Source organism: Eptatretus burgeri, chromosome 1 (assembly GCF_056783735.1).
Source record: "Eptatretus burgeri isolate ZD-2024b chromosome 1, Ebu_testis_v1, whole genome shotgun sequence".
Lineage (NCBI taxonomy): Eukaryota > Metazoa > Chordata > Myxini > Myxiniformes > Myxinidae > Eptatretus > Eptatretus burgeri.
The window spans coordinates 44162064-44175063 of NC_140961.1; the positions used below are offsets into that span (position 1 = coordinate 44162064).

The following is a 13000-nucleotide window of genomic DNA, read 5'->3' on the forward strand; positions in this document are numbered from 1 at the left end:
CTCCTTTTATTATTGCCTTTCATTTGCTTCTTTTTCCCATTACCTTTGCCCATTCGATCTCTAGTTTACCGTGAGAAACTATTCTCTTCCCTGTGGAAATAATGTTTCGTTGCTTTTTCAGTTTCTTTTCTTTAAATTTGTCAATAAACAGATTATTTCATCTGTGGTTTCTTCTGTTATCCATCCCCAAATCCCATATCTCATTCACACCTTTCACTTTATATTGGAGCATTCTTATTTGAGACATACTTCTCTTGTGCCTCTTTGTACAGGTTCTGACCAAAGACCCCCAGCAATTAGTATTTACGATTCCCATTTTTGAGCCTCTTCCTTCTCAATACTACATCCACGCTTGCTCGGATCGATGGCTCGGAGCAGAGGCCATATGTCCAATCAACTTCCAGCACCTCATCTTGCCTGAGAGGCACCCTCCTCACACGGGTCAGCCTCCACAACTCTTGTGCCTCATGCACCACAAAAGCAATCTCTTCACCTATTCCTTAATGGCTTGGCTGTGCTGTAGTGATGATGCAACCAGCAGATTAAATTCAAATCGTTATTATTCAAATCAAACCAGCAGATCGTTATTCAGACGTTCTCGATTTCTGCACTTTTACGTCATTAAAAAAAATGAAGTTTAATTTCTGGGAGGAGTGAAGGAGGGAGTGTGGTTGGTGTATTGTTTCCCCCATTTTTGGATTATTTTAAAAGAAATTTGATTCTGTTTATCAATTTGGATGTTTTGTTGACAGTTTTTCACTGCACAGCTGATCGGGCCGACTCGGCTCCGTTAACTCCTGGCTGCATGATTTGTACATTGAATATTTTCTTGCATTCGAGAAGCAAAAAAAGTCAGAACAAGCCAATCCACCCTCACTCATCGTGGAGTTCTTTCTCCCCTTAATGCAGTACAATTTCCCTCTGTGGTCTGTTCCCGCGACTTGTCGAATTTCTCATGTCTCACTCGTACCAATCAACGTCTTCCACAGAGCTCCTGTTCCTGCAGCCTTTGCCTGTGACGGTCTTGAAGAATCCATTGTACCAGGACCTTTATCGCTTCACTCACTTCAACCCGATTCAGACACAGATCTTTCACACACTCTACTACACGGACTGCAACGTGCTGCTGGGCGCTCCCACAGGATCGGGAAAAACAGTTGCTGCTGAAATTGCCATCTTTCGCCTCTTCAACGAGCAACCTGATGCCAAGGTCCCTGAGCCGTTTTGATGTTGCAGGGGAATAAGATATTTATGATTTTCATGGTTTTTTTTAGGGCCTTTTTTTTCCAAGGAGGAAATGGTAAGGTATAGTGAAAATGTTTACTTGGAGGATGTAGGATAGACATGAATAAAGTTCAACATTCGATTTGCGTTCATGTTCTCATTAGAGGCCACCTATTTCTTAGGTACTAGCATATAAGACACGTCACTTCGCTGACAAATACCAGTCTTTGTGTAGTTGTGGAAAAAAAATAGTTGTTGCTGTTTGTATACTCCTTCCATGTCCTTGTTTTTATATTTTGCTCTTGCTTCAAGAAGTATTGCTAAACACTAAACCCTTAAGTATAACAGGTTTGAATATCATGGGTTTTGACCAATCGCTGGCAATCTCTTTATTTATTGATTTAGTTATCGCGGGTTTAATTTCGACCAATCGCGGTTTCGTACTCAGATGTGACAGTTATCTCCCACCACTGGCCTTTTTTTTGTTTTTCATGCACCGTTAATAATGATGCTGAAGCGTAAAACTATGGGGAAAAGTGATTATTTTTTCACAGTTTCGACTTTGCACATATAATTCTAAATCAGTGGTGCTCCTACGGTGCAGTTGGTAACTGAGACACACAGCACGTACAATACTGTACTGTACTGTACCTATCTCCGCATCAGCACAGCATTCAGCATAATCTTTCGTGTAATCGTAATCGATTCCTTTGTTTTTGATTATTATTGCCCTTCGTGATTTTTTTTAATCCATAGCTCCCAAGAGGAAAACTGTTGCTCGTGGTGAAGCAAGTGCAAAATAATTAAGGAAAGTGATGTCTTTGACTCAAAGTGGAGGTTTTGGGTAAGCTTGGTCGAGGCGAGAGTGTGTTTATTTTATTTCTTCGCCAGTTTCTGGGCTGCAAAACGATTTATAAAATAAACTCATCCAGATTACTAAAGGAAACTATTTCAGAAATTATGGTAATAAGGGGAGGAATGGTGGGGGCTTTGGGGCTGGCAGGGTGGTCGAGTGGCATACACACTTACCTCTAAGCCGTCGAGCCTGGGTTTGAATTTCCGACCCAGCTATAAACTGTCATCCTGGTGTTTCACAGGCAGGTTGTTTCATCAATTTGTCCCGTCCCTCGGATTGACGGTAAACTGTCGTCCCGTCTGTAGCCATTAGTTGGTGGATCATTAAGACCCCACGGTGTCCTTCATGAAGGGTAGGCGAGCTATCACCGGCACCGATCAATGTGAAACTTTAAACACATGAGGAACGCCCCAGGGAGAATATTTTATTGCTAACTCTGACCTCCTTGGTCACATGGTATGGCAGCCATATTGGATTAAAGTAAAATATTTGGACATGATTTTCTGCGAAACCGCTCAACGAAAATAATTGAAATGTGGCGTATGTCATCTACTCTCCATGGGTATGCAGGTTGATAATGATGACATCATTGGTATTCCAGCCATAATTGGTTGAATTGAAATGTTTATCAGAAAAATCTGAAACTTCTTATTTCTGATCTGTGACCGGATGTGAGTGAAGAATTAAATTTATGACGTTCGTAACCTATGCCAAGAAACTATGTGATGTAATCGGGTGCATGGGATGATATGGGTACATGTGCCATAACAGCAGTGGGCCATGATAGTAGCGTGTTCAGGTAATGATAGAGTTTTTCTTCAGAATGAACACGCGAGGTGAAACTCTGCACTCTTTGATTGCTGTTCTCGTTTCAATTGTGATGTGTTTATTTTTGGCTGCTGCTGACCTTCCTCGATATTTTCTCAAAGCCCAGGAATCTCACCCCCTTTTTCCCCATAGGAAATTTTGTTTTAATTATCGCGGTTTTAAAATATCACGTCATTTTCCAGGAACATAACCCCCATGATGTTTTAGGGTTTACTGCATACGCAGTTCCTTCAGAAAGTATTCACACCCCTTGACATTTTCACAATCTGATGTGTATAATATAAATTATAATTTTTTTTTGTTACTGATACACACAGAATATACCCCATGATGTAAAAGTTGATTTTTTTTAATTTTTTTTTTATATTTGCAAATAAATTAAAAACTAGAAGGGCACTCGGTGGAGCGCATACCTCCGCCACGTAATGCCTGATCCACGAGAACGTATCGGGCCCAATACATTTTTGAAATATCATGCTTCACAGTACTATATCGTTTTTGGGCTTATCTCTCAATGGTGAAGAATCACTTTAAAAGTTAAATAATTCTCATATCCAGATCCGGATTCGGATCTTCACCAAAATCAAATCAATTAGTCCTTATAACACACCCAACCTGTCTACCAATTTCGTCCGAATCTGTCCACAACTTTTTGAGATATCATGCTATATATCATTTTTGGCCCGATCTCTCAATGGTGAAGAATCACTTAAAAAATTATACTCGTCAGATCTGGATTTGGATCTTCACCAAAATCTAATCACTTCATCCTTGTCACGCACCAAACCTGTCCACAAAATTTCATCCGGATCCGTCCACAACCTTTTGAAATATCCTCTACATAGATGAGCAGACAGAAAGGGGTGAAAACATGACCTCCTTCACCTTCGGTGGTGGAGGTAATGAAAAGCTGAAATGTCTTGAGTCAATAAGTATTCAACCCTTTTGCTATGACACTTCAAATTGAGCTCAGGTGCATCCAATTTCCTTTGATCATGCTTGAGATTTCTCTTCAACTTCATTGGAGTCCACCTGTGGCGAATTCAATTAATTGAGCATGACTTGGAAAGAAACACACCTTTCTATATGAGGTCCCACAGTTGACAGTGCATCTCAGAGCAGAAACTCTAGCATGAAGTCCAAGGAACTGTCCATAGAACTCTGAGATAGAATTGTGAGGAGGCATAGATGTGGGGAAGCGTATAAATCAATTTCCAGAGTGTTGAATGTTCCCAAGAGCACAGTGAGCTCCATCATTAGGAAATGGAAATAATATGGAACTACCCAGACTCTTCCTTGAGCAGGCTGTTCGACCAAGCTTTGCAACTGGGCAAGAACAACCTTGGTCAGGGAGGTGACCAAGAACCCAATGCCATCTCTGAAAGAACTGGAGTCCCTTGGTTGAGATGGCAGAACCTGCTAGAAGGGCAACAATCTCTGCAGAACTCCACAAATCAAGGCTTTATGGGAGAGTGTCCAGACAGAAGCCACTCCTGAGAAAAAGGCACATGACATCACGCCTGGAGTTTGCAAAAAGCCGAGAGAGAGAGAGAGAGAGAGAGAGAGAGAGAGAGAGAGAGAGAGAGAGAGAGAGAGAGAGAGAGAGAGAGAGAGAGAGAGAGAGAGAGAGAGAGAGAGAGAGAGAGAGAGAGAGAGAGTATGTGAGAGAGAGAGAGAGTATGTGAGAGAGAGAGAGAGAGTATGTGAGAGAGAGAGAGAGAGTATGTGAGAGAGAGAGAGAGAGAGTATGTGAGAGAGAGAGAGAGAGTATGTGAGAGAGAGAGAGAGAGAGAGAGAGAGAGAGAGAGTATGTGAGAGAGAGAGAGAGAGTATGTGAGAGAGAGAGAGTATGTGAGAGAGAGAGAGAGAGTATGTGAGAGAGAGAGTATGTGAGAGTATGTGAGAGAGAGAGATAGAGACAGAGACAGAGAGAGAGAGAGAGAGAGAGAGAGAGAGAGAGAGACAGTATGTGAGAGAGAGAGTATGTGAGAGAGAGAGAGAGAGAGTATGTGAGAGAGAGAGAGTATGTGAGAGAGAGAGAATATGTGAGAGAGAGAGAATATGTGAGAGAGAGAGAATGTGAGAATGAGAGAAAACATTATGTGGTCTGATGAGATGAAAATTGAACTCTTTGGTCTGAATGCAAAGCATGACATATGGCAGAAACCGTGCACAGCTCATCACCCATCTAACGCCATCCCTACCGTGAAGCATGGTGGTGGCAGCATCATGCTATGGGGATGTTTTTCAGCAGTAGGGACTGGGAGACTTGTGAGGAGAGAGGGAACAATGAATGGAGCCAAATACAGGCAAATCCTTGAGGATAACCTGCTTCAGAGTGCAAAAAACGTTAGACTGCGGTGAATATTTATGTTCCAACAGGACAATGATCCCCCCCCCCTCCCAAGCATGCAGCCAAAGCAACACTGGAATGGCTTCAGAACAAGAATATGAAAGCCCTTGAGTGGTCCAGTCAAAGCCCAGACTTGAATCCCATTGAGAATCTGTGGAAAGATTTGAAGATTGCTGTTCACCGACATTCCCCATTCAACTTGACAGAGCTTGAGCAAATCTGCAAGGAGGAATTGAAAAAAAAACCACAAATCCAGATGTGCAAAGCTGATACAGACATACCCAAGAACACTCAAAGCTGTAATCACTGCCAAAAGCACTTCTACCAAGTATTGATTCACGGGGCTGAATGCTTATGGAGATTAGATATTTTTGTGTTTCTTTTTCGATGAATTGGTAAAAATTTCTAAAAACACGTTTTCACTTTGTCATTGTGGTGTATTTGTGTAGATTGGTGACAAAAAAAAGTTGAATTTAATCAATTTTAAAATCAGGCTGCAACACAGCAAAATGTGATAAAGTGAAGGGGGGTGTGAATACTTTCTGAAGGCACTGTGATTTTGTGCTCAATCGGTGTCTGTCACGCTTTATTCTAAAGGGTTCCTGCTGTTATAAAATAATATAAATTGTATTGTTTGAGCCGCTCCATGAAGCTCCAAGTCCTGCTAAAAGGCATTTTTATAGTCAAAAGGACACATTTTTACAACTTTTCATTTTTGTCCCAAGTAAGTCGATTATTAGCTTTCCAATGACGTCATTTTTTTATGATTCTATGCCAGCAGGAATCCTTTGGAATAAAATGTGACACACACACACACACACACACACACACACACACACACACACACACACACACACACACACACACACACACACACACACACACACGTTTGGATGCTGCTCCTTTTAGTAATATAAAATGGGTAGAGTATTTTTGGGGAGGAAAAAAAAATCACATTTTAAAATTTGCAAAATGATCCTTCTTTCCATTAGGCGGTGTACATAGCTCCTTTGAAGGCCTTGGTAAGAGAACGTGTTGATGACTGGAAGATTCGCATTGAGCACAACTTGGGCAAGAGGTAAATGTTTTACTTTTCATTGAATTAGCTTCAGACTTTTGATTCATCAATAAGGTGTCAAGATTGTGGTGTGGTGGAAGCGGGTTGTATGTGTGATGGCGGATTGTGTTTGAATGGCAGGGTTCTGGAGCTGACCGGAGATGTTAGCCCAGATATGCGAACCATAGCAAAAGCTGACGTCATTGTGACAACACCAGAAAAGTGGGATGGTGTGAGCAGAAGCTGGCAGAACCGCAGCTACGTGCAAAAGGTCTCCCTCCTCATCATTGATGAAATACACCTGCTGGGTGAGATGCTCTGATCACCGTAAACATACAACTAGTCCCAAGCTTGGATATTGGTGCTGAGTTGTTAAGTTCATTTTCTTCCGATGATGGAAGCAACCTTCGTCAAAGTAAATTTTGGCAGATATATCTATATATATATATATATATATATATATATATATATATATATATATATATATATATATATATATATATATATATATATATATATATATGTTTTATCTGTATACATACAGCAGGAACCCTTTAGAATAAACTGTGACACACACATCCTAGTACTAGCTCTTCCTAATGGAAGAGTGGAAGAGCTAATTCTTGTGGAATAGCTAGTACTCGTACACTGAATGGATCAGAATGCAACAGGACAAAAGGAAAAGAAGAGGGGGTTGGGTGGGGGGGGTGAGGAAACTCCAACAGCAGAGTTGAGAGCCAAGCTCGAGGTAGACTTGGACAAGCACTGGGGGGAAGGATAGGAATCTTGGGGTGAGCAAGATAGATGCAGAAGGAAACTCTCAGGAGGGAAAATTGGTGCTTTGGAAGGAGGAGGGATTGAGGTGTTGAAAAGAGTTAACAAGGGTATAAAAGATCAAGGTTTTGGATTGGGGACTATCTGATGTGGTAGAGAACAGCCGTCTTGAAGACCTGGAGGGAAGAATGATATTTAAGAGAACGTTGAAGTTGTTGTGTTGCCCCGGTCAGTTCTGCTTGAACAGCCGGTGACAAGAAAGTGACAAGAACAAACCATTTAGATTTTGGTTAAGTTCCGGATGTAGATCCGGCCTATCAGTGGGATGCAAAATGTAAACTGTTCATTCTGGCAGATGTTTGTGCTCTTCCGAGTACTGTTCTAGTTGTGTTCGTGATTACACCGTTGTTTTAATTGGCTGTTGAATCTTTCCATTTTGACAAAAGGCAATCCATATTTTCATCCTCAAATAAAACAAACATAGTGTTATTCTTGTACACTGATTCCCTGGGTACCCTTCCTGGCCTGTCGACCACAGGTGAAGATCGAGGTCCAGTTCTAGAGGTGATCGTGTCTCGAACAAACTTCATCTCATCCCACACGGAGAGGCCCATGCGAATCGTAGGTCTTTCCACTGCACTCGCCAATGCTCGAGATCTCGCTGACTGGCTTGGCATCCAACAGGTACCTATTAACTGTTCGTAGACCTTGTAGACCAGCATTTATCTCAGTGTGACCTTTAAAAAAGAAGCAGCACTTCTGACGATGTATTTATCCTCGCCTGTAGAATGAATAGTTAATGCATTTATTGATTGTTAAAAGCGGGCATATCTTGCAACTTGCATGCTTTGAGGTGGGGTGGTTGGGGTTTAAATTTAGGAACAGAATAAAATGGATGTTGACCCCCAAAATAGGTATTTGCTTTCTTCTCAGAAACTACACAGGCAATTCCGATGAAATTTGACCACAACCTTCATCACCCATGATGTACCAAGGTTTGTCAACGGCATTAAAAAAAAAATTCGGGTCTGAGGTGGTCTACGGAGGGAGTTTACGGGGGGTGGGGTTGCTCCCCTTCCCCTTCTCCCTTCCCAAATATGTATTTGCTTTCTTCTCAGAAACGACAAACACAATTCCAATGAAACTTGACTTCAACCTTCATCACCTGTGATGTACCAAAGTTTGTTCACGACATTAAAAAGTTGAGGTTTAAAAGGGTGCAAGAGGGTTTGCCCCCCAAAATATATATATTTGCTTTCCTCTGTGAAACTACACACACAATTTCAATGAAACTTGACCACAACCTTCATCACCCATAATGTATCAAAGCTTGTTCATAATGTTGAAAAATATCGGGGGTCAGAGTCAGTTTTTCAGGGGTTGGGGGGGGGGGGGGTTCCCTCCAAAATAGGTATTTGCCAAAACATTAGTTAATTGGTACATTTTGCTGATTCTGTCCCATGTTGACTTCCTCCTCAGTATCATTATTCTGCCAAGGGAGTACCCAGGGGTATTGCCCCGATTATTTTTTCTTTTTTTGATACATTCTGTATTTTTCTCACATTAGTCCCATTGTCCATCAAAATATTTGATGTGCCTTGACATCCTCACAACTGCTTCAAAGTTATGGATGACAGGGTGTTAATTGGATTCTGAGGGAAGGATAATGTTCACCTCGATCTTTCCTCGGATTTTATGGTCCAGAGCTGACACACTTGCCTTTGAGATGTCCCGAATGGGATTGATTCCCGATCCGGAGACAAATCGCTTGACTGCTGCTTCACAGGCAGAATGTTGCATGTTGCATCAATGAGCCTCGGATGAATGTTAAAATGTGAACCTATCTGTTATCATCAGTTCCTGGTGGAAATTGATTATCCTCCATATTTTGGTGTAAGGTAGGCAATTTTTCACCAGCATCCAGGCCCACATTCCAAATTACAACTCAAAGTGCAAGAGCACTGCATCGGCGGCACAGCCACCCCTCATAATTGATGCGACTTGTGGACAAATTCATGCGGGTCCAATATGCATTTTCAAATGATAACTACGCTCCTCACCCCCTGCCCTCCACTCCTCTAGATGGGCCTGTTTAACTTCCGGCCGTCTGTTCGGCCTGTTCCTCTGGAGGTTCACATCAATGGTTTCCCGGGTCAACATTATTGTCCTCGCATGGCCGTAATGAACAAGCCAGCGTTCCAAGGTGGGTGTACACAGACGCAGATACATATGGATTTAACATTGCAAAATATTTGTGGAATCTGTTCGTGAGTGTCCAACCTCTTCATGAAAGAGTTTTAGTTTATCATTAACTAGGAGGTGTACCTGGCGTTGCCCAGTATATTTTTGTGGGGGGCCTAAAACACTTTCCTACACCCATTTAGGAATGGGGTCAGGGATCATTTAATATTACCTTTCACATAGCTACAAAGGCTTAGGCACAATAGAGAGATTTTAAAATGGCCTGTCACAGTCGCCTGTCCAACTCACAATCCCTTGAGATTTGCGGAAACCCCGTGGAATTGCAACTGTCAAGTGATCATGACCATCCGACCCAAAACCAAGAGATTGCAAAATCACTTCACACATAGAGAAATGTGCTGTACCTGACAAGGTGGTCACAAAGTCCTGTTACCCCTCCCCCTCCCCCTACCTCATCATCTATCCTGTGTGTGTGTGTGTGTGTGTGTGTGTGTGTGTGTGTGTGTGTGTGTGTGTGCGTGCGTGCGTGCGTGCGTGCGTGCGTGCGTGCGTGCGTGCGTGCGTGCGTGCGTGCGTGCGCGCGCGCGCGCGTGTGTATGCATATATATATTGTCGCAGGCCAGGGGTCAGTGGCGAAAACGACCACTAGGTGACGGAGGTTATGTCATCTCCCACCAGACTCTCCGGAATTGTAGGATCCCTCTTGGATAATTCCGTGAGGCGGCGGGTCGCTTAACTGACCGTGGATGCCAATACCTCCACCGCGTAGCGTAGGGTCTTTTTGTCTAGAACCAATTTACCTAATTAACTACGCGGTGTCGTTTACCGGGGAACCACGCCCTCAGCATGCCTTGCCCGAACCGGACCACTCTACCGACTACCAACTGCCAACTACCTTTCCGGTTCGGATGCAGCGAGCGGATCTGCCAAGGTCGTACCGGCTTGAATGAACAGATTATCAGGTATAAAAACCATGCTGGACCAATGAAAGAAAGGACGGAAACGAACTGGGAACATTTCTACAGTAATTTATTTACAATAAAGAAGACAAAGAGCAAGACTTATCGCAGAATATACAAGCAAGAATTTACAATGTTCAAAAGCACTTGCACAGTTTCTACTTACAAGACGGGCCCACACACTCAGACGCACACTCAGATGATTTATTAAAAGACCCCCGCAGCCAGAGAGGGAGAGATGAGCTGGGGGTCGCAGTTCGCTTGGGTACCTGCACGTTGAAGGGAAGGGGTGCTCCACGGTGCAGCACCTGCTAATGGTCGTGCGGCTCGGCCCACAGTCACACGCGTGGGGCTCATGCCCATGGAGGAACCCAAGCGGAGCAGTCGGAGTCCCAGGGCGGAGATCAGGGTCGCCGACGGGACCCAGCAAAACTCAAACGAACGCCAGCCAAATGCAGAACTCCACTCGAACGCCCCAGACTCCAGCTCAAACTGCACGACGCACACCAACCAACTCAACTTCTCCAAAAAACTTTTACTCTGAGGATCGCGTCGTATTTTTATGGACCTCCCCGAACGGGGTGGGGGCTCGGTGAAACAGACGTCACCGTCCGCCCCGATTGGACAGGGTCTTCATGGGGTCCGCCCTTTTTGGGCAGGGCCTCGGCCAAACCGGGAGCCCCCCCCCCCTCCACGCGTGTGGACTCATCAAGGGGAAAATCCAACGTTGAAAAGGAACGTTTGTAGAAGTGCAAAGGAACGGCGGACTGGACGTTTTGCCCCGTATGCTGTGGCCAGCGAGGCAAGGGTTGCAAGCACTGGAAGGTACCGTGTTGATTGTTGGATGGTTTGTTGGATGATCGTTGGAGGGTTCGTTGGATGGTTTGTTGGATGGTCCTGATATGGTTTGTTGGATGGTCCTTACATGTAATAACCTACCTAAAAGGACATCGCAACGCACACCTTTGATTCTCCCACTAGACAAAAGGAAGGGACATGTCTCGCATGTACTTAACGGAATAACTGACTTGGGACATCTGCATGTTTGAATGTATATGGTTTCCAGATCCGTGACAACATATATATATATATATATATATATATATATATATATATATATATATATATATATATATATATATATATATATATATATATATATATATATATATTGTTGCGAATTCGCGCCCGCCGGCGTGCGAGTGGCCACATAACTCGAATCGCGGCACGTCGCCCACCGGACGGATAATTCTGCCGTGACCCTCTCGGACTAACCCGGGAACTAGTCACGGGTGGGCCTTTCGGCCTCACCACGATCGTGCCAATCGGCCCCCCGCGTGGGATAGGGTTGTTCGCCAAATTCGACCTACCTAAGTACCCACGCGGAGGGTAGACCGGGCGATCGCACCTCGCCGCAGGTCGACTCCGGAGTCGGGCCACTTTAAGCGACCCGTTCCGTACTATCGGGATAACCGAGCGGTGTTATCGTCAACCTCGACGGTTCCGATTAATTATCGGGCGTATTTGGCCCACTACCAACCCTTTAGGTGAAGTAAGATGGAGATTCAATTAAAGAAAAGATGAAGCGAAACGGGAAAAACAGTTCAACATAAGGCACATTTATTCTGCGGCACACGGATAGCACACATATACAATTACAACAATTATGCACCAAAAGCAAATGTAACAAAAGAAACACAACAATGCAGATCTACTACCGACTACGCGAGCACACGGCAACACTTACACAGTTTTACTTTACAGACGGTGCCGACAACACATATACTCAAAAGCAAAAGAAAAGGGCCACCCTCAAAGACAAGGGGGCAGACGTGGTCTGTGGGCGCGAGACCGGGCGGAGCCTACCCGTCTTGTGATGAGCCGCAAATGTCGCGGCGGTGCCCCGACTCCGCGCTCCTCCACGAGTTTCGTTGGCACTGATTGGAATGGGGTGGGAACGGGGCCCCCTTTCTGCACTATCTCAGCGCGGGGGGTGGGGGGAGGGGGGGGATTGTTGATGCTCTGGGGAAAGAGGATAGCTGGCTTGCTTGGGTCCCGCGACGAGCGACTCCACTGCGACCCCGACCGCGTTCCCGGCTTCCTCTCTCTGCAGCTCCCCGACAGACTCCGAACCCCGACAGACTCCGACTCTCCTCCAGACCCGTCTTGACTGCTGCTGCCACACTCCGCCGCCGCCACACCTCTCCAACTCGCCCGAGCCCAAAACTGCGACTAACTGAATTCGCCCCACGCTCGGCGCTTTATAGTGCGGCAGGAGAATCTATATGCAAATTTCCGGATCAGAATGAGCTTGGGGGCGGAGCCACACTCGCCCATTGGACGGAGGAAAAGTGGGCATGAACCTCCCCTGATCCTCGAATTTGCATATATCGATTCTACTCCGATGCGCCTGGAGGCGGGGCCAAATCGCCCCGCGCTTAATGATTGGAGGGACCGGAAGTGGGCGTGTATCATTCCTGATCCGACCTTTCCTCGGAAAGGCCGCTTTTTGCACCCGCGGCTCAGCGCGCGTCCCGCACGAGGCCAGGACAGCCTGACGCTCGGTGCCCACAAGCGGTGAAGGAATGGCGGCAGAAGGAAGAGAGGTGAAGGTGGTGGAGGGTTTATTGTGGCGGTGATGGCCATGGCGACGCTTGGAATGGCGGTGATGCGATGGTTGCGAGAGCGAGTTGTGAAGGTAAAGGCCATGGCTGTTGGCGTTGTTGTTGTGAAGCGGCATTGCGGTT

At 44.9% G+C, this 13000-nt stretch overlaps 1 protein-coding gene across 1 annotated transcript in view; it reads left to right on the forward strand.

Annotated features, from left to right (window-relative positions):
* ASCC3 (activating signal cointegrator 1 complex subunit 3) overlaps positions 1-13000 on the forward strand; it is a 148303-nt gene that overhangs the window by 50977 nt on the left and 84326 nt on the right. The window contains exons 24-29 of the mRNA XM_085851423.1: positions 273-441; positions 990-1210; positions 6254-6339; positions 6460-6626; positions 7631-7776; positions 9175-9359. Of these exons, the coding sequence (XP_085707549.1) occupies positions 273-441; positions 990-1210; positions 6254-6339; positions 6460-6626; positions 7631-7776; positions 9175-9359 (974 nt within the window). The remainder of the gene's footprint in view (positions 1-272; positions 442-989; positions 1211-6253; positions 6340-6459; positions 6627-7630; positions 7777-9174; positions 9360-13000) is intronic.